The sequence below is a fragment of the Eremothecium gossypii genome, chromosome VI (assembly GCF_000091025.4).
Source record: "Eremothecium gossypii ATCC 10895 chromosome VI, complete sequence".
Lineage (NCBI taxonomy): Eukaryota > Fungi > Ascomycota > Saccharomycetes > Saccharomycetales > Saccharomycetaceae > Eremothecium > Eremothecium gossypii.
This window is the reverse complement of record NC_005787.5, coordinates 712347-735201: the sequence shown is the minus strand read 5'-3', so window position 1 is coordinate 735201 and position 22855 is coordinate 712347. Positions and strand designations below refer to the sequence as shown.

Below are 22855 nucleotides of genomic sequence, written 5' to 3'. Positions count from 1 at the left end.
TATATGGGAATCATATAAGTGCTTAAAAACACCTCACCCGCAAGGGGGTCATCTATAAACAAGCCATAGTGTGTGTATCTTTGCCTACATAGCATCATGACTATGTTGCGCATGCGTCATTTGCACTGTTTTAGCATGTAACTGGCAGAGCCAGCAACGAACAGAGCTAATTTTGGAGGTTTACCATACTGTTGTAGCTGGATGTTGAAGCACGGCTGTTGTGGATAAGTTTAGAACCCGTCGCCAGCACATTCATACCCTGAAACTACCAGTTCCAGGGGACATGTTCTTCGTGGCTTTGACAGAATTATTATTGTAGTCCAGTTAGATGTACTACCATTGTTGCGCTAACATAATCACCATTGTCATCTTGGCAATCACGTGTAGCCAAGCATATAATGTTGTACTAAACTCGTACTCCCTTTATCGAAAGGCATCACGGCATCGCCCTTCATCTATGAGGAATGCCTTTGGCAACATGATGAAATTCAACTCTGTTTAGTGGAGCGCCGCAGCACCACTCAAAGAATCTAAGCTCGAGTTAAATGCACTGTGAACACGTACCGTACTAGCCCATCTAATATGTTGAGAATATAGAATGAAACATATGTAACGTAACAGCAGTGGAAACAAATAGACCAATTTTGGGTTACCGTAATTCACTCCCGCCAATTTACATGGGTATATCTTAAGAATATCTCTTTAATTGAATAATCGGCCAGATATAAATGGTCTACATTGGTTTAGGGCCATATCTTAGTCACTAAGTCGTAAAGCCTTTGCTTTGTTAAGCACCCTAGGTTAAGCCTTGGATACCAGAATTTATGTCTGAATTAAGAAGGAAATTGATTAGAGCACGCAGAGATACTTTGTACAGCCACCTCAGCTTGGTCAATACCCATGTGAAACCGCAAGCGGTGTCGTACAGGTGTGGGATATAAGGGCATTTGTGCAGGTGGCCACAATACTGAAATACACATTCCTAGAGGCATTACGAAAATCCAACATACGAAACTTATAATGCCTCTTTGTTCTCAATAACGTTCTTTGAGCTAGATTGGTAGTGAATGATTTCATATGCTATATCTGTTGACTAATTTGTATCTCACGTGCTTTGGTTGTGTGGCCGAGCGGTCTAAGGCGCCTGATTCAAGTGTATGCTTACAGCTGTTACAGTTGGACACTCAGGTATCGTAAGATGCAGGAGTTCGAATCTCCTCGCAACCAATATTTTTGCTCCATTGAAAAAGGATTGCCTAGGTTGAGTTAGTTCAGACGTAAGCACAGATCATCGGCGCAGTCTCTCTACATGATTAATTATCTTACTTGACTTCCTGTAGGCATGCTGCTGGCCATTATGTAGTGCAATGAGCCGATATTATCTCTGACATAAAGGGGCAGCTCCTTCCCTTCTGATTGCAGCACTACTCTGCCGCTATTGTCCACATAAAGGCGGGAAGAAAGCTCTTCCCACTCAGCGGGCTTGATCCTCCTGCATGTCGGGGCTACCTCCTTCCCCAGCAAATCGCCGACAAGCACCCGTGCGCCGCAGAATTCTGGTGAAGAGATCGCTGGTTGTAGGAGCTGCACGGATGGCTTTGATTCTTGAGGTGAGTATTCCGCGCAGAGAATCATCGCTTCGCTAACTTCTCCCCGAAGTTTGCATTTCTTAATGTTGTTCAACACGACCACTAGTGAATCTTGCATCTCGGAGGTCGGTACATGATCTCTCAAACCTGTGCATATCTGTTTTGTCCCAAGCCCACCGAATGATACTTGCGTAATATACATCTTGTAGGACTCTGGGTGCTCGCGTACGCTGAGCACTTTTCCAATCCGTATATCAGCAAGAGAGTAAGGCAATTGTCCAGATGGAACGGTGGTCATTGACCGAGCCATCAATTTGGGAAGAGTACGGAAACACAAGTTCATTAGGCCACTATGATTTCGATTGGTTGGCGCGTATAGAAGAACATGGATCACGCAGCGGTAAATAGTTCATTTCATATGTTTCAGCACTCGCACCAAACCAGCGTGTGTGAAAAAAATAACGTCAAAGACAGGATTCGAACCTGCGCAGGTAAAACCCAATGCCTAACGCTTTCCTAGAATGAATAGCAGGGCATCGCCTTAACCACTCGGCCACTTTGACGTCTTGTTAGACTGGACATCACTATTTTAGTATTTATACTAGAGAGCTATTTTTTAGGAACTTGAATTGCGTGAAGTAAGGGCTGCGAGCATCGTAACTGAGCACCCTGAAACAGATCATACTACATGCATAGCAATTATAGACTGGTTTAAGATGCAAGTTCGTAGTAGTCTACTACTCTGCAATTGGTGGTTACGGTGATAAAATGTATACGCTTATGTGATACATATGTTTACCACTTTCACCATATTACGTTTTTATGATTACATTTTGTAGACAGAAAGGAACATACAGAGTGAAAATGGCCCGCCTACAAAAAGCATTTCCTTGTCTTGCAGAGACCAAGCGATTTCTATCACGTAAAAAGCCCCTGACTCGCCTTGCAAGCAGATAGAGGCCACAAAATACATGCTACTGCAACTGGAAAGAACCACCAATAAGGATTTGGCGGACCACAGACTGCCGCAACACTTAGAGCTTAATCACGGTTCTTTTCATCTGCTGGCCATCGAGGTCTTCCTTCAACAAATATATTTTGTGTTCAGTCACGGACTTAAGCAATGGCCAAGCAAACGATGATTACTGCATCAACATAAACAGGCGCAGGCCCTGAGGTGGTCATTCTAGGCACCCTATAACCAGTTCAATCTGTCACCAACAGTTCAACGTGACTTGGGGGCTCGGCTTGACAATAGGGGGCTCCGCTTCCCAAAGTAGATTCCTGGTGTTTACGCCCCACCGTGCTGCACGATGCTGCATCAATAACCCAACACAATATCTATTTCCGATACAATGCAATTGGGCCACAAAAGTGGCGTGAAAGCGTTCAGAGGCATTGTCGTCTTTCCCGTTTCACATAATGAAGAAGTTTAGCCAAACTGTAGGGCTGCTGCCAGTTGCTTATTGTACTCTAAAGAGGGCTCCTATGTCAAGTGCCTATGGTTTCACAAAGACACCCAATAAAAACCAAAACTGTCCTGTGACCTAGAAATCTCCGATCCCCTTTCGTGTTGTATATGCAAATTGATCGCCTACCCCCCGATTTTTGACCACAACAGAAAATAAGAATGTGACACTTTGCTTTGTTTAGTATCCCGTCATGTGACGGCATTATCAATTACCCAAGTATGTGGGCGGTATGCGAACCTTCGCCTGGGATGTGAAAACAATTGGGTGGCATCTAATTAACGGGCAGAATGGCCCCCAGCCACCGTCGAATCCCCTCTGGCCTACAAACCCACATTACGGATCCTCCAGAACTTTCCAAACTATAATCTGAGGAATGCCATGCAACCATAACAAATTCCGATATAGTGTAACGGCTATCACATCACGCTCTCACCGTGGAGACCCGGGTTCGACTCCCGGTATCGGAGATTTTTTTGGATTTCGCCGGCTTTATCTTATGACTGCTTGCACCAGTACATCGTACTTTGATGGCGATGCTCACCGCGCAGCACGATGATGAAAGTTGAACTGCACATAAGCGAAGATGTGTGAACTTACATGCTGATAGAAGGGTACCACCACCAAACGCAATGTCCGACGCTATTATTTCCTACGCTGCTTTGATCTTGGCCGATGCCGGCTTGGACATCACTTCCGACAACCTTTTGTCTTTGACGAAGGCTGCTGGCGCCTCCGTTGACAATGTATGTGGAATGTCGTAACAGTAAGCGCGATCGCTTCAATACTAACGAATTACAGGTCTGGGCTGAAATCTTTGCTAAGGCCTTGGAGGGCAAGGACGTCAAGGAGGTTCTATCCGGCTTCCATGCTGCCGGTGCCTCTGCTGGTGCTGCTTCTGGCGCTGCTGCTTCCGGTGCTGCTGCTGAGGCTGCTGCTGAGGAGGCTGCCGAGGAGGCTGCTGAAGAGTCTGACGACGACATGGGCTTCGGTCTATTCGACTGATTCCCTTAGGACCAAGCATATAACTTTGATACGTAGGGTAAGCAATAATTCACGTGCTCTGAAATTCTGGCTTTGCGCCGCTAGCAAGACCGCCGTGTTGGTCGCCGAGCGTCGTATTGCTCCGCATTATTGCAATTACTGTAACTGGTGTGCAGACCTAAGCCGGATTGGGCAGGAGTGGCAGGAGCAGAATGTTCGCACAATTTTGGCCTTCCCTGCCAATCGGCAGGTGATTTGCCGATGACAGCTCGCAAAACGCACCCCTGCAGAGCATCTAGGCGCGGGCGCAGTGCAGCTCCCGGCGCGCTAAAATCCCATACAGGGCCGCATTGCCGTTACCACCGCGTGCAGCTTGCCAGTCGCTGCAACCCCACAGGGCGTAAAACGGCAAGGCACGCCTCAAGGCAGCCCGAGGCCGCTCTCCCAGCTCGCCGATTCGCTGCTACGTCCGCTTTCGACACTCCTGGCGAACGAAGAGCCAATCGCACCGGCGTCTGGCAAAGGTTGCCGCCACCAGGCGCCACACGCGGCCGCGCCTACATCTAAGACAAGATTACATAAATAAATATACTAGCGCTCGACTGCTCCGGTGCCACCAATATAAAATAGATAATATAGGCGGCAGTTCACGATATCGTGCCAGCGGCCGCATTAACCGACATATATATGTACAAAACCTGCGTCAATGCGCGCCGAGCTCCACCTCGCCGGAACACGCAAACACCGCCCATCATCTTCCGCCCCGATTCCGACCACGCCTGTGAGCCGCAGTCGCAGCTCGCTCCCGCCAGACACGGAGCATATATCGGCTAGCCGTGATTTACTGAAACCTGTACGTTCTACTGTTACCGCCCGCCGTGAGCCGGTGCCCGCAGACGCTCTCACAGTCGAGTCGCCACCTGTTGCCCCCGGCAGCCCAAAGGCAATTCCGCTGCTCGTGGTACCGTCCCCCCTCCGCACCCCGCCGCCGCTGGCGCAACACTCGTGCGCGGCCCGTGAGGGCTCTTCGCCACCGCGCTACCCCCCCTGTCCCCCTAGCCCGCCCCTGCGGGCCACCAGCCGAAAAAGTAACCCGCCGACAGAGGATATGACTACTTGCCATCTCCACGAACAACCAGCCATGGGAAGACGCCCGGTCAACCGGACTTCAACGCTTCAGGCAATAATCACACCCGAGGAACCGGCCCGCTTGCCGGAGGACGCGGATAAGCCGTCTGGCGGCTGCAGCAAGCCTGAGCCGCCTGCGGCCGATAGCCTGCCTGTGCGCCTGCCAGGCACGCCCGAAGCGCCCGCGCACCTGCTGGGTGCCACCAAGGACCTTAAGATGCATATCATTCGTGTCATGGACAAGCTCAAGGCCGGCGATCAGCAGGAGCTTCCCCGCGAAGAGCTGCTGGCCGTCCTCGACTGCTCGCTCTCTGCCATCTCACACTGGTCGCTGCAGGCCCAGCTGGCTCAGCTGTCACAAAGCAAGAGCGTGTGGGACTCGCGCCTGCTCGTGGAGAACAACCTAATCAAGAAGGAAGCCGAATTCTTCAAAAAGCGCCTAGAGCAGGCGGGCCGCTCTGCGGGCACGGAGCCGGCGTCTGCGGGCCGCGTCGCGAAGCGCCCGCTCGCGCAGACGCCGCGCAAGCGTCAGGCGCTGCTGGACTCGCCTCAGGGCTACAAGCTGGTAGAGAACACGAAGCCGCATCCGCGGATGCGCCGCCATATGGACAATCCTTCTACCAGCGGCTTTGTGCGGGTCTTCCATTTGGAGAGACTGTAAATCCGAAAAACAAGGGCGGCTAAGTGCCACCCGCCACCGGCCTGCAGTGCTGTAGCGCGCCACAGAGCCTGTGGGTGTAACATTACGACAAAAACCGGCGCACCGCGCCTTTGCTAGGACAATCCACCAAGTCGCTACTAATATCCTTTCGCTTCTTTGTCCAGCCCCGGGGCCGCCGCGGCGGCCCCGCTGTATCTCGTACACTAATTCATAGTTTCTAACGTCGCTAACCAGTACCACACCAAGCCACGGGCCCGGGTAACGCAACAGCTTGCACACAAGCGGACCCCCCCTGCCACGGCTTCGTAGCACAAACAGCCATGACACGTATAGGCTACTGGGGGGCATATTACATGCCGGTGCTGCTGGACTCGAGCCCGTACGCGCCGGCGGCTGCCCTTGTCGGGGCGGCGGCGGCAATTGCAGCCGCGGGCGCGGGCGCGGGCCTGCTCGGGGCGGCCGCCGGGCCCTTCGAGCCCAACGCACAGGACTACTTCCGCACAGCGTTGCTTGGCTTCCTGCCGCCGGTGCTGGTACATTGCATCAAGACTTTCGTGCTCGGAACGGACGGCTCCGCGACGCTCGTGGAGCTCCTCGTGGACTACCCGCTGAGCGACGCGCTGATGGCGGCGCTGCTGGCGGCGCTCGCGTACCCCCAGGTGCACCAGGCGGCGAGCGCGGACGGGGGCTGGTGCCTGACGCCGCGGCAGAGCTACGTGTTCGGACTGTCGTGGGCGCTCAACGAGCTGCTGCTCGCGGTGCTGGGCAGCCTGAACGACTACGTGGAGGAGCCGCACGGCCTGATCATACACGCGCCGGACGCCCAGAGCGAGGAGCTGAGCTCTCTGCGCCGCAGCATCTCCCTCTCACGCTGCATGAACGTCCGGCGCCAGGCGTCCCGGATCTCGGACAACATCTATCAGCCGCCGCCACGCGCGTCGCACAGCTACGGTAGTCTCGCGCCGGCGCGCGCCGACGACGACCTGGTCGTGCTGGCCTTCACCGGCGACAGCCCGGACGCCGACGGCGTGTGCCCCAGCCTCCGCCACCGCGCGCACCCCCACTCCGGCGCACCGCTCTACTTCGCGCCCGCGGCGTCCTGGCACGCCTTCAGCCGCCGCCTGCTGCTCGCCAGCCTCATCGTTCTGGCCCACCTGCTACAGGCTGCGGGACAGGCCCTGCTCATGTCGCTCTACTTCCTCTACGTCCCGGACAGCGACGCGCGCCTCGCGCGCCTCGTGCTGTACTTCGGCGGTCACAGCTTTGCCTTCTTCGCCGCCGTGCTGCTGCTGCCTTTTTCGTTGGCCAATTTTGCCTGCCATTTGCTGCTGCTCACCTGGAAGGACGACCGCGCTGTTTTGCTCGCGCGCCCACACTCGCACGAGCCCGACTCGCTGCTGCCCTCGCCTGCCACAGACTCTCCCGTCGGTGCCTGTGTCCTGTCCCCTTTCCACGCCCGCCTGGCTTCGCATCGCCTTTGCCGGCGCACCCTACAGAGCTGGCGCGCGTTGGCCTCTCGCCGCGGCGCATCCCCCGTTGGCGCATTGTGCTGGGCGCTGGCCGTTTTTGCGGCCGGCGTCTGCGCAGCCCGCCCGCCTACATAACGCTGTATGTACACTAACCCTTCCGACGTACGGCTGTGACCCTAGAGCACCTCTTCGCCGGCGCCAAGCATGCAGTGCTACAGCTCCTTACAGTGAGTCAGGCTGGCGATACGTTTCAACTAGCTACATAGTTTGACACGATGGCCTGTCCGGGCCACTGCGGCGTCTGGCTGCTGTTTCAAGTAAACCACAAACAGCCAAGGAAACTGACCCGATTCTCCTTTTTTTGTTCTGTAGACGAATTTTTTCCGCAGTGACGGCAGCGTTGGAACAATACGATGCGTTCCTCCCGCAGCATAGGTTGCGTGCGTGCGAGTTTAGTAACGTTTACTGTGCATCCTCAACAGGCCTCGAGGTGGACTGCGTCTGGGTATATTTAGCATAAAGCAAGCTACAAAGTGATTACCGAAAAGGTGTGCACAAGGTAACAGTTATGGACACACAGACACCTTTATTGGACAGACGGCGGCGACGGGCGACGGGCGGAGTGGCGGCGCGGCTTGGCCGAGACCTCCGCGTGGTGTTCCATTCTTCTCCAGTGAATTACTTGCTTGTATTCGTGCCGTTGGGACTGGCGCTCGGGTATGCCGGGGCGTCTGCGGGCTGGGTGTTCTCGGTGAACTTCCTGGCAATCATCCCATTGGCGGCGATATTGGCGTTTGCAACCGAGGAGTTGGCGGAGCATGTGGGCAGCACGCTCGGCGGGCTTTTGAACGCGACGTTGGGCAACGCGGTGGAGCTCATCGTGTCCGTGATCGCGTTGCGGCGCGGGCAGGTGCGGATTGTGCAGGCGTCGATGTTGGGGTCGTTGCTCTCGAACTTGCTATTAGTGCTCGGGTTCTGCTTCTTGTTCGGCGGGATCAACGGCGGGCAGCAGAAGTTCAACCAGACGGCGGCGCAGACAATGAGCTCGCTCTTGGTCATCTCGTGCGCGTCCTTGCTCATCCCCGCGGCGTTCAAGGCCACGCTCCCCAGCGAGACGGAGGAGCAGAGCGTGATCATCGGTGACAAGCTCTTGAAGCTTTCGCGCGGCACCTCTATGGTGTTGCTCGTCGTCTACGTGCTCTTCCTATGCTTCCAGCTCCTCACTCACCACGAGATGTTCGAGCAGCAGGAGGAGGCCGTCGTCGAGACGTACGAGCCCCGCCACGCGCAACTCTCCGTGCGTTCCTCGTTAGGCTACCTTCTGGCGTCTACGGTTCTCGTATCGCTTGCTGCAGACTTCCTTGTCGACAGCATCGACGACATAGTCGAGTCTACTGGCCTCTCTAAGACATTCATTGGACTCATCGTCATTCCGATTGTCGGGAACGCGGCTGAGCACGTGACATCTGTTATTGTTGCGATGAAGAACAACATGTCGCTCGCATTGAGCGTGGCAATCGGCTCGTCCCTCCAGATCTCGCTTTTTGTCACCCCGTTCATGGTCCTTATTGGTTGGTGGATCAACGTGCCTATGACCTTGAACTTTTCTACCTTCGAGACTGCCACGCTCTTTACTAGCGTGTTCTTGTCGAACTACCTCATTTTGGACGGCGAATCAAACTGGCTCGAAGGCGTCATGTCTCTTGCCATGTATGCACTCATATCCTTGGCCTTTTTCTACTACCCCGATGAGGAAGCCATCGCCTCCGTGCTCGCCTGAAGTTCTCTATCCTTCGAACTATTCATGCAGGGAAATTAGAGTTTTTCTTCGACGGCTGGTTTGGAAACTTTCTTGAGCCTCGAGCATTTTCCTAAAGCGTACAGGTATTCCACGTTGCACAATGACTTTGGCACAAAGCGAACTGTTTGCCCGCGCAGCATACGGAGAAGACTACGCCCGGCGCGCCTTCTAGCCCACTACGGCAACTTGGGGGAGCGCTGGTTTGCGAGGCGCATGTCTATGGAAAACACGAAAAGCAAGCTACAACGGCTGAGTCCGGCTAACCCTGGGCGCACAGCAACTACTGCCAGATTAGGCAAATAGTATGCAGCGGGCTGGTGTTGTTTTCCCTGGCGTGGATCTCTGGGATACAGGAAAGGCGCGGCGGACAGCAAGTGCCCGTCTTGATTGCCGCATTTCAGATGGGGAAAGCTGTCTGCCCACTGTGCTGGCTGCGAAATTGTATAGAACGCACGTCTCGGCGACACAACGGGAGGCAGGTAATTCGCCAACTGCTAATTAGTTACAGGGGCTAAGAAGAAGTATATTAGACCAGGCGCCATTCACCTTCAGGCATAGTCGTCAGGAGGCAAGAGGAGGACCACCACTGCCGGAGACTGGGCTCCACTTGCTGCTTTTTAAATACATACGCCTACTTGCGTCTTTCGTTCAGTATCATTAACACTTCTATAACGATGTCGGACTATGAGGCCTTACTGCGGTTTAACAAGATGCCTGTGTCGGTTGAGATGGTCCACTTCCTGGCGTCGACCACAGCGTCAATCATCCAAGTGCGCAGCGAAGGCAATTCTGAGCACATCCTTTCGTTAGTGGATTTCATTAAGGGATTAGTAAAGAGGTCCAACGTACAAACCCCGACGCTGATGTCCACCGTTGTCTACCTTGCCCGCCTGAGGAGTATCATCCCCGCTAACGTGTATGGGATTGAGACATCGAGGCACCGGATGTTCCTCGGGTGTCTTATCCTGGCTGCCAAGAACCTGAATGATTCTTCACCAATGAATAAGCATTGGTGTCGTTACACAGATGGCCTACTGAGCCTTCGAGAGGTAAACACGATCGAGCGCGAGCTGCTTGAATACTTCAACTGGAACCTCAGGATAACAAATCAGGACCTGATATCATGTCTTTCACACTTCCTCAACCCCATCAGAGATTCGTTTATTAGGGGCGAGCAGCGCTCGCATCTCCTCTTCCACGTTCCTCTCACTGGACAAACCAAGCAGTTTATCCTTCAAAATGGCGATGTTTACTCCAGCTCTTCCTCGAATATGTCCATTCCTTCGCTGGTATCCTCGCGCACCATTTCTACTATTTCCACTAATGGCTCTCGTTGTACTGCGCGCAGTGCACTAGCTGCTCACCAGGCTGTGACTATGGAATGTATACAGGAAGAACGTCTTCCGAAGCTACATCTTCGCGAAGCAAATATTACCTCAACACAGTGCCCACGGAAGGGCTTGACAAGACCTGTGATATTGCAGCCAAAGTTAAACACATTTTACGATGGTGCTCACAGTATCAATGGGACATCCGATGGGGCCAACGTAGGCGCCTATCGTACATTAAAAAACGCTGGTTGGACCGCCTTGTTCAGCTAGTCACTTTTAGTTCTACAGCGATATCAGCTGTACTCTCGCACCTTCATCTGCAATACAGTATCATCATCAGCTTTCACACAATTTCATTAGTTATGAAGGTGCACTATTTCATAGGGATATTAATGGACGTACAACCGTAAATAACATATGTATTTTTCGACTTTCACCCAAGACATGAAGAATTGACATAAACTTATATAGCTAAATTTTACTACACTGACTCCCTCATTATTTTTATCGCCCTGTGTATTTCAACAGGTGTAGTACTGTAACAGGGTATATTTATGTTTATGTTGAATATACAATAATTAATACTCAAACCTAAAAGAACAAATGATTTCGGGTGAACTTTTCCGGCATCAGCGGGTCGGTTAACTGTACAAATCATCATCTTCATCAGCAGCGTTGTTGAATGCAGCAGCACCGGAACTTTCGGTGCCCGCTGGTGCGGCACCAGCTCCACTATCAGAGCGAGCCTCTGATCCAAATGAGAAGTTACCAAATTGTCCCCTTGATGCCTTCATCTGTTGGGCGTAAGCTTCGTACCGACGGAGTTCGGCGTCTGAAACGGAGCGCTTGGCGGTCTTCATTGCATCAGCAAAATGTTCCCGAGTAATAAATGGCACGGCGTCAACCTCCTCTTCAGAGGCGACATTGGCATCCGACATCTCAACATCTTCGGTCTTAGGCTTATCGGCTCTTTCTGCCTCTGCTCTCTTTTGGGCTTCAATAGAGTCCCTAATAGCAAACTTGGCGGCTCTTTGAACGATGTAAGACAAGTCCGCACCGGAGAAACCCTGAGTAGCTTTAGCGATAGCGCCCAAGTCTAAGCCAGGCTCCAAAGGCGCCTTCCTTAATTGCGCCTTTAAGATAGACATTCTGCCAGCCTCGTCAGGTAGAGGCACATATATCAACTGATCCAATCTGCCAGGTCTTAGAATGGCTGGATCGATCTGGTCAGGTCTATTTGTGGCACCGATGACAAAAACATTTTTCTTTGCATTCATACCATCCATTTCAGTTAACAATTGGTTAACGACTCTATCAGAGGCGCCACCAGCATCACCCATTGAGCCACCTCTAGCCTTTGCAATGGAATCTAGTTCATCCAAAAAGACAACGGTTGGCGCTGCGGCTCTAGCTTTATCAAAAATATCACGAATGTTGGACTCAGACTCACCATACCACATGCTTAGCAACTCTGGACCCTTCACAGAAATGAAATTAGCAGATACTTCAGTTGCGACTGCCTTTGCCAACAACGTCTTACCAGTACCTGGAGGACCGTAAAACAACACACCTTTCGATGGCGATAGACCAAACTTAATGTATTGGTCAGGATGCAAGACGGGATACTCAACGGTTTCCTTCAACTCCCGCTTTATGTCATCCAACCCACCAACATCGTCCCAAGTAACGTTAACCGATTCAACCACGGTTTCACGTAGCGCGGATGGATTGGAGTTCCCAAGTGCGAATCTAAAGTTATCCATTGTAACTCCTAAGGAATCAAGCACTTCAGCGTCGATTTCATCCTCGTCCAAATCAATTAGACTCATCTTCTCTCTAATCTGTTGCATTGCAGCCTCTGAACACAAAGAGGCAATATCAGCACCCACATAACCATGGGTTTCAGCAGCTAGCACTTCCAAATCAACGTCATCAGCCAATCTCATGTTCTTTGTGTGGATGTTTAGAATTTCCAACCTTCCAGTGGCATCTGGGATACCAATGTCTACTTCACGGTCAAATCTACCAAAACGTCTTAGCGCTGGGTCAATGGAGTTCGGCCTGTTAGTGGCAGCGATTACGACGACGTTAGATCTTGACTTCATACCATCCATCAAAGTTAGCAACTGCGAAACAACCCTTCTTTCAACCTCACCGTTGGTCTTGTCACGCTTGGGGGCGATAGAGTCAATCTCATCGATGAAGATGATAGCTGGAGCATTCTTCTCTGCCTCCTCGAAAGCCTTGCGCAAGTTAGACTCGGACTCACCGGCCATTTTCGACATGACCTCTGGCCCATTAATGAGAAAGAAGAAAGCACCAGTCTCATTGGCGACCGCACGCGCCATTAGAGTTTTACCGGTACCAGGTGGACCGTACATGAGCACACCCTTGGGCGGCTTTATACCGATCGCCTTGAATAGCTGTGGGTGCCGCAAAGGTAACTCGACCATCTCCCGAATCTGGGCCATTTGCTTCCGGCAGCCACCAATGTCATCATAGCCTACCTCATTAATGTTGTTCTCCTCATCTTCCCGGTTAATTGGCTCACCATCGGAGTGGATAATCGTGTCCTGCGCCACGACAGCGTAGTCCTCCGGCTCCACATCCACCACCTTAAACTCGACCTGCCTCATGCTCCCCCGCACTATGAAGTGGTCGCCCTTACGAACAGGGCGGTAGGCCTCCACAAAGTACGGCTTCAAGTATACATCGAACAAGTTGCCCGTGAGGCCCTCAATCGTGTCCGCAATTGGCAACACCGAAATACGCTCCGCATACTTGATATCCGGGCAGGGATGAATAGAAACAAGGTCCCCAAGACGCACCCGCAAGTTGTTCCGCACCACACGATTTATACGACACACGCCGTCCGCAAGCTCGTCGTCCAGCAACACAATAAGCACCGTGTCCTTTCTCATCTTGCCCTTTACCAGGACTGTATCTCCGCGGAACAATTGCAAAAGATCCATTGTGTTGGAGTTCACCACAATTACCGAGTTGTCATCTTTCACAGCATCGTCCACTAGCAAGTAGTTGTCCTTCTTCTTGCGCTTCAAGATCGCCGTCGCGGTGGCGTCCTCGTCCCGAGGCTCCGTACCCGACGCATCCAACAACCGCTTGTGCTCGTCCTTGACCATTTCTTAAATGAATATTACCAGAAATACGTCCTTGAGATCCTAACGTGCACCTCTAGTTCTTACTCGAAGTATGGTCTAGCAGTGTGTGTTGTACATGTCAAAGGGGTGGCTAAGATCCCGGTTTTCATTTGCCACCCAAGGGCCCGCACGGGCGCATAAGCATCACGGAGCACGTGATAAGTTATGGTGCCGCGAACGCCTCCTGGCACCGGCATACATATGTGTATATATAGTGGCCCTGGCGCAACCGTCTACAAGGACTGCAGGCGGCCAGAGAGTGTCTTGTGCACGTGCTTCAAACTCTCCATGTCCGCGGGAGCGGCCGGCCACCCTACACCGAGCCCAGACACAGCGTTGCGCTTCGGGATGAGATGGAAGTGCACGTGGTCAACCTCCTGGTGCGCCAATCGGCCATTGTTTTGCAGGACGTTGTAGCCTGGGCCTGTGGGGCCGTCGTTGTCGCAGCCCAGCGCTTTGACCAGCTTGCGCGTGACGGGGAGGATGTCCGCCAGGTATTCGTCTGGTACATTGTGCAGCTTGGCACCATGGTACTTGGGGATGATCAGCGTGTGGCCCTCTGCGGTGGGCTGGATGTCCAGGAACGCATAGGAGTGCGCAGTCTCCATAAGCTTGAACGATGGGATTTCACCTGTAACTGGTTAGTGGCTGCCTGGGGAAGCTATCGAGCGACTATACGTACCCTTAATGATCTTGCAGAACACGCATGCGGCGTCGTGGGCTACTGCGGATGCCATTGCTGTGTTTTCGACTGGTGTGGAGAAAGAAGCTGCAAGAGCTGGCAAAAAACCGCGCTATAGGCGGAAGAATATAGGGATACATTAAAGTACTACTATAGAACACATATGTACACTGCGGAAAACAGTCGAAAGCTTTACAGAAGCCAGTAGAGGAACTTCTCCCATAGATTCTTTGGTATGCGAGGAGGGGTCATCTTGCTTTCCTCCTCTGCCTCCACGAGACCGGTTATGACGTCGATTTGTTCAACAGGAATGTACCACCGCGTGCGGAACCATAGCTTGTGGCCTAGGTAGAGCACCAGGTAGATGGGCAAGGTAACGTAGGCGGCGACGAAGTCGACGACATTCCAGCGCCCCTTGAGGAAGACGTGGAAACCATTCGTCAGACACACGACAACAGTCATGAATGTGAAGTAGTAGGCGATATATGGCTGCAGTGGACCCTGGTATGGGATACGGCTCTGGAGGTTGTTGAACACGATACCGCGCCGGAAACGGATATACGCGATGCCCATGGCGAACCAGCCGATGAAGCCGGAGATGGTGCATATGTTCGACAGCCACTGGAACACATTTGCGGATGTCGTCTTGACGTTCAGGTAGGCCAGACAGGCGACGAGCGTGCAGACGATGACCGCGTTGTAGGGCACACCATATCTGTTGATCTTGGTGAGGAACTTTGGCGCATTTCCCTCGCGCGCAAGCGCTAGCACCATGCGCGTGGATGCATACATGAAGGAGTTGCCTGCCGACCACGCAGAAGACAAGATCGCGACGTTGATGACGTGGTCGAGCACGGGAATCCCTGCGTTGGCAATCCCCTGCACGAACGGAGAAGAGGCAGCGCCTGGCGCGCCTGTCTCCAGCGCCTCTATGAGTTTCGGATCAGTTCTTGATAAGATGACGCCGATCATGAGCGCGCAGCTCACATAGAAAAAGATAATACGGTATATGAAACGTCTCGATGCCTTCTCAGTGTTCCGCCGGGTGTCCTGCGCCTCGACGCATGCAATGCCTATAAGTTCTGGTGATAGGATGAAGGCGAAGGCCGACTTGATCACGGCGCGCCACACGTCCAAGAAACGGCCCGTGCTTCCTGGCGCGAGGCTCATCGCAAAGGGCCCCGGGTTCTTCCAGTAGCGGAAGCCAGTACGGTCGTGGTTGGGAGCGCCGCCGAAGAAGATTACCACGGATACGACCAGTAGCCCGAGAATACATATCAGCTTGATCGAGGCAAACCAAAACTCTGCTTCGCCGTAGTACTTGACCGCGGTAAAGTTCAGGCCCACCACAACAACCAGGAAGATGGTAATCCAGGCGGCCATGGGGACGGGGTTGTCCCAGTAGCTGACGACCGACGCAGCCGCAGACAGTTCAGCGGCAACTAATATCGCGTATGCATATGCATAGTTCCAACCGGTGGCAAAACCGAGACTCGGGTCCACATAACGCGACACAAGCTCTGGCACCGACCCCTGCTGTGGTAGGTAGCAGATCATTTCCGCCAGCGAGCACATGATGGGGTACACTATCGTCGAAATCAGTATGAAAGACAGCAGAAGCGGCGCAGCGCCGCAGTTATGTAGTGTCCATGACGTCCCCACGAACAACCCGGTACCAATACAGCCTCCAAGAGCAATCAGCTGGATATGTCTGCTCTGTAGGCCCTTGTGTAAAGTATTGTACTCGGATCCTGCACTCTGCGTCTCCAGCTCCTCAAGCGATGTGCGCGAGTGAGGCGTTTTCACTTTATGCATATACCCGCCATTATCTGCCTTCTCAATACTTGCGCTAGAAGCTCTGTCAGCCATCTTTTCGATAAATGTGATGATGCACGTACCCGTGGACACAGTCTGATAGTGCTATATATACGAACTGATTAAGCTGCTCGATGCATCATCGCGGGGTAGAACTTGTCCACTCGAAACACAAGAACAGCCCGCCTGCGTGATTGCTGCGCCTAAACACGCCCGCGGGTCCCTGCTTATTGCACTTTTAGAAGACGTCATCGGCGTTCCTGTAATTTTAATGCCTATATCGTTAATACTTATCATTAATACGGGGAAATCAAGAAATGCCGTATCAATGTTAATCATGCATACGGCTGTCATATAGCTACCCCGTATATGATGCAGGCGAAGAGGCACCTGTAGAGACTGTTCCGAAGATCCGAAGCGATGTGCCAACTCCGCGTGAAGCTACATAGGGAGGACAAGGCGTTTCGTTGTGCTTTGTGACAGTATACACAGGCTAGTACACTGCTGGCCCTCACCGATGCCGTGCGTGCTAAAAGCATAGTGCCGCAGCTATGGTTGCTTCGAGTCCCAACGGGGGTTCCCCAACGCAGGTACAAAAACTGAACGGAAAAAAACCCGTCGGGAGGCGGCAGGTGGCGGATAGCGTGGGCCGCCAAGAATGTGAAGGAGGCGGTGTTATTCCTAAGCCAACGGGTTGCGAATAAACAACGGACATCAAAGTTCCTATTTACAGTGCTATGATCATTATAGAGAATACATTAGAGGTGTCGGACCTACATCATGCCCGGCATGCCTGGCATGCCGGCAGGTGGAGCGGCATTAGCGGGCTTAGGGGCGTCCACAATGGCGACCTCGGTAGTAGCCAACAAGGAGGCCACACCAGAGGCGTCCACAATCCCGCTTCTAACGACCTTGAACGGGTCGATGATACCGGCAGCCAACATGTCGGTGTACTCGCCCTTGGCGGCGTCGTAGCCCTTGGTGAAGTCTTCTCCAAAGTCGTCGATGATCTTGCCGACAATGACGGCGCCCTCCTCTCCGGCGTTCTCAATGATCTTGCGGGCAGGTTGAGCGATAGCTCTTCTGATGATATCAACACCCAGCTTCTGGTCGAAGTTCTCGGTCTTGACCTCATCGAGAACTCTGGTGGCCTTCAACAAGGCGGTACCTCCACCTGGCAAGATACCCTCCTCGACGGCAGCTCTGGTAGCATTTAGGGCGTCGTCGTAACGGTCCTTCTTCTCTCCGACTTCAACCTCCGACGCACCGCCGACTCTGATAACGGCAACACCGCCGGATAGCTTGGCTAGACGCTCTTGTAGCTTCTCCTTCTCGTAGGAGTTGGTAGTGGTCAAGTCGATGGAGTTCCGGATCTGCTCGATACGGGCCTCAATGTTCTCCTTGGTACCGTTACCGTTCAAGACGACGGTGTCCTCCTTGGTGATGGTGATGGAGTCTGCAGAACCCAAGTGCTGCAGGGTGGCGTTCTCTGGCTTCAAGTCTAGTTCCTCGGTGAACACGGTACCGCCGGTCAAAACTGCGATATCACCTAAGGTGTTCTTTCTGTTGTCACCAAAGCCTGGGGCCTTGACAGCGCAGACCTGAACCTGGCCACGTAGCTTGTTCAGGATACAGGCAGCTAGCGCCTCGCCATCGATATCCTCAGCAATGATCAACAATGGCCTTCTGGATTGGTTCGAAATTTCAAGCGCTGGGATGATGTCCTGGATGGAGGAGATCTTCTTCTCGGACAAAAGCAACAGTGGCTTCTCGAATTCCACCTTGTTGGCCTTCGCATCGGTGATGAAGTATGGGGAGATGAAACCGCGATCGAAGCGCATACCCTCAGTCACTTCTAGCTCGTCCTCTAAGGTGCGGCCCTCCTTGATGGTGATAACACCCTCCTTGCCCACCTTCTCCATGGCAGATGCTAGCAGCTTCCCGACGTGCGAATCGCCGTTGGCGGAGATCGTGGCCACCTGCGCAATCTCAGCAGAGGTAGTGATCTCCTTCTTGTTCTTGCTCAAAAACTCAATGACCTTCTCCACAGCTGCCTGCGTACCCCTGCGCAGATCCATTGGGTTGCAGCCGGCCGCAACGTTCTTGACAGACTCCGTGAAGATCGCGCGCCCGAGCACGGTGGCAGATGTAGTACCGTCACCCGCAGCCTCGTTGGTCTTGGATGCAACCTCCTGCAATAGTTTAGCGCCCATGTTTTCAAAGTGGTCCTCCAAGGTGATGGCCCGTGCAACAGTCACACCGTCCTTAGTGATCTTTGGTGCGCCAAACTGTTGCTCGATAAGCACGTTTCTACCCTTTGGCCCTAGAGTGGCAGACACAGCATCCGCCAGCGTCTCGACACCGCGCAGCAGTGCTGCCCGGCCCTCCACGCCGAACTTCAACTCCTTGTGCGAGTAGAACCGCAAGCCTCTCAAAACAGACTTGGTACCACTGGATCTCAACATTTTTCTGCCTAAATTCTCCTAAGTTCTAGCTGAAAGTGACCTGTGCGCCTGCTCCCAAAAATCCCTGATATCACAGAACTGAAGATAGTGTCAAAGACTGCCGCTTCGTCGGTGTTTGCCGCGTAATCGTATCTGTTGTTTATATATGTTTCCCGCGTTCGCTTGCGAGAGCTGAGGCGAAAATTTTCACTAGTCACGGTTCGAGTCTCTAGAACTTTCTTTGCTGCATTCGTCTACAGTGATTCACACTCGGGGTTACGTAATTGGCCGGGTAACAATTCAACAGTGTCCGGGTAACGAGTCACGTGCCGATGATTATTCTCGGGGCGTTATCTGGCGCCGGGAGAGGAGCGATCAGGACCATCACAGCAACAGTGGGGCCAGATAGCCACAAAGAAGCGCGAGACCACGGGTACGGGCGTACGATGTCGGACAGTTTGTTCTCAAGTTGTGACAATATCTCGTTGACGGATTCAGTGTTTGATCACAGGTCGTTGACGTACTTCAGCAACGATGAGCAGCGGCAGCTGAAGCTGCAGATCATGCAGAGCTGTGGGGCCAGCGACCAGTGGGAAGGGCGGCAGAAGAACTTGCAACTTGGGGTCTCGCGGAACGGATTTGTGAGCCACAGCTTGCGCCGGCACTTCTGGCACTGCATTCTCAGAGGCCGGGTGCGTGTTTGCCCACGTGCAGGGGTCTCCGAGCACCCGGACGAACACCAGATGGAGTTGGACGTGCGGCGGTCCTTTGGATTTGTGGAGAATGAGGGACAGAAGCAGAAGCTTCGGGAATTACTACAGGCTACGTTGGTGCGGTTTTTCCGCAAGTACCCATCGTTGCGGTATTACCAGGGCTACCATGACGTGGTGAGTGTCATTTTGATGGTGTACTACGATGCGCTGGAATCGGATCAGTTTTCAACTCTACAGGGCAGCGCGGACGACTTGCTAAGCAGCAGTGTTGCTAGCAGCATGAGCGAGGCGACTGTATTGCCAGATGAAAGTACACAAAGCACTGTCGATACGATGTTCGAAGTTGTGGAGATGTTCTCGTTGCTCTACTTACGGGACTTCATGATGGATTCGCTTGATTTCACAATTGACCAATTGCAGGTCATCCCACAGCTTATAAAGATTAGAGACGTCGAACTTTTCCGGCAGTTACACTTAGATCAGGTTAGTCCCTTTTTTGCATTATCGTCGATACTAACTATCTTCAGCCATGATTTAAAGCCATGCAAAAACCAGCTCTCCCCTCTGTACCAGATCTTTGACTTAGTTATAACATCTGGCAATATGATGGCTCCGCTTGTCATATATATGGAACTAATTGTGGAACATAAAGAAGACTTGCTGCGTGAGTGCGACGCCCAGTCAGACCTATTTGAGAACATAACAGACCTTGTACATGGAGCCATGCAGCAGGTAATGCAACGTGAGCAGACCACTGAGCAGTGGCAGGACGTGCTCGAGCGGGGGAGACTGTTTTTAGAAGACCACCCTCTTGCAGCTACGTCTAGTGAAGTTAGGAAGTTCCGCTGGCTCAATCCATATAGCGTATTGAAGGAGAATCCAGGCGATGGCGCTAACTACAGCCTATCCGAACTACTTGACATAGTGGAGCGTGAGATTGCCGAAAATGAACGCCGGAAGTCTATGGCTTTGGCTTCCGACGCACTAAGAAACAGGATCAAAAATATTCGACGCATTTGCCGCTCTTTAGTGTACTTCGGGTCATTATGGAGATGGCCAATTTACATCGGTATTTTCGCCTTACTCATAAGAGTATACAGTGCCAATTTCCGTGAATTGAGGCCTATAAACATCTGGTATGTCTTATCTTCAGTTCTCTCTGGGGATTCGCCCATCACTGGGATTCCATTCAGTTTCAGGCTGCCAGGAGTTGGAACTAAAACGTGGTTTTTGGATCCTCTGAGATCTCTGTTGCCATCAAGCGCAAGATAGGCAGCGGTGCTTTTGTATGAATATGCGGTTGAGGATGTCTCACTCCAGGTTGGAAACCTATATTATGGTGCAATATATATTAATGATAAGAGCTTTCTCTGACTAACAGCAGTAACTCTTAATTGAAGTATTTGTTATTTCCAATCTTCATACAGTATGTCACCCTGTTGTATTATAGATTTCGTTTACGAATTGGATCGTGCTTTCGTGGCTGCGAGGTCAGAAGAGTCGATATAATAATATATATATTATTAAATTATGGTAGGTAGGGAATTGCTATTTGTGTCTAGTAGCTCGATGCCTTATCTACAACTTCTAGTTGCAACACATGATATGCTGTGGACCAAAACGCTACGGCGTTATTGATTTTATTCAAGGTCGATATCATATATTAGCGTAGTATCTGTGGAGGTTCCTTGCCAGCCTCTATTCCCGCTAGTACTAATTAAGAACCTGCAGGTTGGGTCAACATACATATTGGAAATAGTGCCTCCATGGTGGCCAGGAACGATCAGGAAAGGAGTTGATGTGCTAGAAGTGACATCATATATTCGGATATTATCCTGTGATGCGCAAAGGATATGCTTACCGTTTGGGAGCGCTTGTACGGCTGAGACAGGGCCCGAAATTTTGGGCAATTTCAAAGTCTTCGACGCACGCAGTGTGTAGCGAAGGTCGTACTCGTCAACTGTAGCATTTCTTCTACCAGCGTAAATCCGGTCACCGTCGTGAGACCAACATGCTGACATACACCACGGAGGCGTCGCTTTATCTCGGGGTAGAGTGAGTTGAGGGCCTGATCCTGCGCGCCTGTCCCAAAGTTGAATTGTACCGCTTATGCACGAGGACAGCAGCGCGTTTTCATCCATCCTTGTCCGCAGAGAATATTTACTCAGGACATCCCGTGCATCGGACATGCTTGTCTTTATGTCCGCTTCTTTAGCAAAGGAGGCATCTCTAGATAGTGCTTTTTCCCGGGATTTTGGGGGCTGTTCCTCGTCATCCTCCCCGAATAAAGAATCCATATCGTCATCTGCCCTCGAACTGTCAGCTTTCAACTTGCTTTCCTCGTCAGTGCTTACTAGGGAAGACAGTTCAACAGTACTATACCGAGGCCTGAAAGATAATGTTGAAATTTGTGCAGGCACTCCCTTGAACTCTGTGATGCAATGTCCAGTGTGCAGGTCCCAGTCCAAGATCTGCTTATCCCAGGAGCCGCTAACAAATCGTGTCTCATCATCGTTCAGTAGTAGCTGGTTTACCGTACTTGTGTGTTTCTTGAAGTAATGGCCTATCTGGCCTTCCATGTAACGCACGCCCTGCAGCGTGATACCACCGCCCTCCTGGCCCGCCAATATGTATAAGCACTCAGAATGAACCTCAAGCGAGTGTACAGGTGAGACCTTCGGTTCATACTCCTTACCGTTCTTCGTCAGTTTCATGTCCTTCTGCGCCTGCGGTACCTCATTCTCCCAATATGATAGCATAATGCCCGCATTAGAGATGGACTCCACGAGCGAATGCTTCTGTAGGATCGTCAGCGACAATTTGCCTTCAATCGTATTCAGGAAGTCAAACTTGCGAATGTAGCCATCCTGACCCCCCAGGAAAAGGTACTTCAGACCCTTAGACATCGTGATGGAGTGGACGTGTGTCTGTATTGGAATCGCAGCGGTTGGCGTTATGGAGTAGTCGGACGCCAGCACAGCGTTGCGCGCCAGCTCCGAGTAGTACATGTGGATTTTGTCGTACGCAGATGTTCGGCTGGTTTCCACCTCTGGTGTGGTCTTGCTGCTCCCCACCTTGCTGTACGAGTTGCCATTGAGATCTGCGTTGTCGCCGTCCTCGTCCTCGTCCTCGTCCTCGTCCTCATCCTCCATGTCCTCGTCCTCGTCCTCCATGTCCTCCTCTTCCGCATCATCGTCCTCGTCCTCGTCCTCGTCCATATTGTGTTCCTGCTCCTCGTCATCATCCTGGCCTTCCTCATCATTACCATTGGCGGGGTCCGCGACGTCGGCAATTTCCTCATCTAGGTCGTCCTCATCGTCCTCTTCCTCTTCAACTTGATTTTGGTTCAAGATGTCGTCTACCTCGTCCATGCCAGTCTGCAGTTACAAGCCTGCCTATCCTTCGCGCCCTATGTACTGCCGTAGCTACGTGCGATATGGCAGTTTAAGCGGTGAAAAACCGAGCCCGCGTGCTATGGGGCCGCCGTTAGGCTAAAAGTCGAAGTTCAAGAACACACCGAGCGTGTATCCGCACGTAAGACAGCGGCTACTGGCACTCTTAAGACTCGCGCGGCCCGCTACGGGCCACACCCGTTGCCATAGGGTTGCGCT

The 22855-nt window shown here is 52.3% G+C and overlaps 12 protein-coding genes and 3 non-coding genes across 15 annotated transcripts; 8 read left to right on the top strand and 7 right to left on the bottom strand.

Annotated features, from left to right (window-relative positions):
• The first annotated feature begins 1116 nt into the window (after nucleotides 1-1116).
• Nucleotides 1117-1227, top strand: AGOS_t0150. The gene is made up of 2 exons: nucleotides 1117-1154; nucleotides 1184-1227. It is a non-coding gene; the product is annotated as a tRNA-Leu (tRNA).
• A 90-nt stretch (nucleotides 1228-1317) lies between these two features.
• Nucleotides 1318-1932, bottom strand: AGOS_AFR164W (AFR164Wp; the record flags this gene model as incomplete). Its single annotated transcript, NM_211065.1, has 1 exon — nucleotides 1318-1932. One exon carries the CDS (start codon nucleotides 1930-1932, stop codon nucleotides 1318-1320), a length of 615 nt encoding a protein of 204 aa, NP_985711.1.
• Nucleotides 1933-2051: 119 nt separating this feature from the next.
• Nucleotides 2052-2152, bottom strand: AGOS_t0149. The gene is given in 2 exon segments: nucleotides 2052-2096; nucleotides 2116-2152. It is a non-coding gene; the product is annotated as a tRNA-Ser (tRNA).
• Nucleotides 2153-3456: 1304 nt separating this feature from the next.
• Nucleotides 3457-3528, top strand: AGOS_t0148. Its single transcript has one exon. It is a non-coding gene; the product is annotated as a tRNA-Glu (tRNA).
• A 162-nt stretch (nucleotides 3529-3690) lies between these two features.
• On the top strand, nucleotides 3691-4063 carry RPP1B (ribosomal protein P1 beta; the record flags this gene model as incomplete). The annotated part of the gene is made up of 2 exons (NM_211064.1): nucleotides 3691-3804; nucleotides 3860-4063. The coding sequence occupies 2 exons, from the start codon at nucleotides 3691-3693 to the stop codon at nucleotides 4061-4063; spliced, it is 318 nt and encodes a 105-aa protein (NP_985710.1).
• Nucleotides 4064-4748: 685 nt separating this feature from the next.
• Nucleotides 4749-5831, top strand: AGOS_AFR162C (uncharacterized protein; the record flags this gene model as incomplete). The annotated part of the gene is made up of 1 exon (NM_211063.1): nucleotides 4749-5831. The coding sequence occupies one exon, from the start codon at nucleotides 4749-4751 to the stop codon at nucleotides 5829-5831; it is 1083 nt and encodes a 360-aa protein (NP_985709.1).
• A 320-nt stretch (nucleotides 5832-6151) lies between these two features.
• Nucleotides 6152-7435, top strand: AIT1 (Ait1p; the record flags this gene model as incomplete). The annotated part of the gene is made up of 1 exon (NM_211062.1): nucleotides 6152-7435. One exon carries the CDS (start codon nucleotides 6152-6154, stop codon nucleotides 7433-7435), a length of 1284 nt encoding a protein of 427 aa, NP_985708.1.
• A 433-nt stretch (nucleotides 7436-7868) lies between these two features.
• VCX1 (Vcx1p) lies at nucleotides 7869-9080 on the top strand (the record flags this gene model as incomplete). Its single annotated transcript, NM_211061.2, has 1 exon — nucleotides 7869-9080. The coding sequence occupies one exon, from the start codon at nucleotides 7869-7871 to the stop codon at nucleotides 9078-9080; it is 1212 nt and encodes a 403-aa protein (NP_985707.2).
• Nucleotides 9081-9775: 695 nt separating this feature from the next.
• Nucleotides 9776-10702, top strand: PCL2 (cyclin PCL2; the record flags this gene model as incomplete). The annotated part of the gene is made up of 1 exon (NM_211060.1): nucleotides 9776-10702. The coding sequence occupies one exon, from the start codon at nucleotides 9776-9778 to the stop codon at nucleotides 10700-10702; it is 927 nt and encodes a 308-aa protein (NP_985706.1).
• A 371-nt stretch (nucleotides 10703-11073) lies between these two features.
• On the bottom strand, nucleotides 11074-13572 carry CDC48 (AAA family ATPase CDC48; the record flags this gene model as incomplete). The annotated part of the gene is made up of 1 exon (NM_211059.2): nucleotides 11074-13572. The coding sequence occupies one exon, from the start codon at nucleotides 13570-13572 to the stop codon at nucleotides 11074-11076; it is 2499 nt and encodes an 832-aa protein (NP_985705.2).
• A 251-nt stretch (nucleotides 13573-13823) lies between these two features.
• On the bottom strand, nucleotides 13824-14327 carry HNT1 (adenosine 5'-monophosphoramidase; the record flags this gene model as incomplete). The annotated part of the gene is made up of 2 exons (NM_211058.1): nucleotides 13824-14221; nucleotides 14273-14327. 2 exons carry the CDS (start codon nucleotides 14325-14327, stop codon nucleotides 13824-13826), a joined length of 453 nt encoding a protein of 150 aa, NP_985704.1.
• Nucleotides 14328-14464: 137 nt separating this feature from the next.
• On the bottom strand, nucleotides 14465-16141 carry PUT4 (proline permease PUT4; the record flags this gene model as incomplete). The annotated part of the gene is made up of 1 exon (NM_211057.2): nucleotides 14465-16141. The coding sequence occupies one exon, from the start codon at nucleotides 16139-16141 to the stop codon at nucleotides 14465-14467; it is 1677 nt and encodes a 558-aa protein (NP_985703.2).
• A 719-nt stretch (nucleotides 16142-16860) lies between these two features.
• HSP60 (chaperone ATPase HSP60) lies at nucleotides 16861-18552 on the bottom strand (the record flags this gene model as incomplete). The annotated part of the gene is made up of 1 exon (NM_211056.2): nucleotides 16861-18552. One exon carries the CDS (start codon nucleotides 18550-18552, stop codon nucleotides 16861-16863), a length of 1692 nt encoding a protein of 563 aa, NP_985702.2.
• Nucleotides 18553-18863: 311 nt separating this feature from the next.
• GYP8 (GTPase-activating protein GYP8) lies at nucleotides 18864-20516 on the top strand (the record flags this gene model as incomplete). The annotated part of the gene is made up of 1 exon (NM_211055.1): nucleotides 18864-20516. One exon carries the CDS (start codon nucleotides 18864-18866, stop codon nucleotides 20514-20516), a length of 1653 nt encoding a protein of 550 aa, NP_985701.1.
• Nucleotides 20517-20884: 368 nt separating this feature from the next.
• Nucleotides 20885-22615, bottom strand: SPT8 (SAGA complex subunit SPT8; the record flags this gene model as incomplete). Its single annotated transcript, NM_211054.2, has 1 exon — nucleotides 20885-22615. The coding sequence occupies one exon, from the start codon at nucleotides 22613-22615 to the stop codon at nucleotides 20885-20887; it is 1731 nt and encodes a 576-aa protein (NP_985700.2).
• Between the last annotated feature and the right edge of the window lie 240 nt (nucleotides 22616-22855).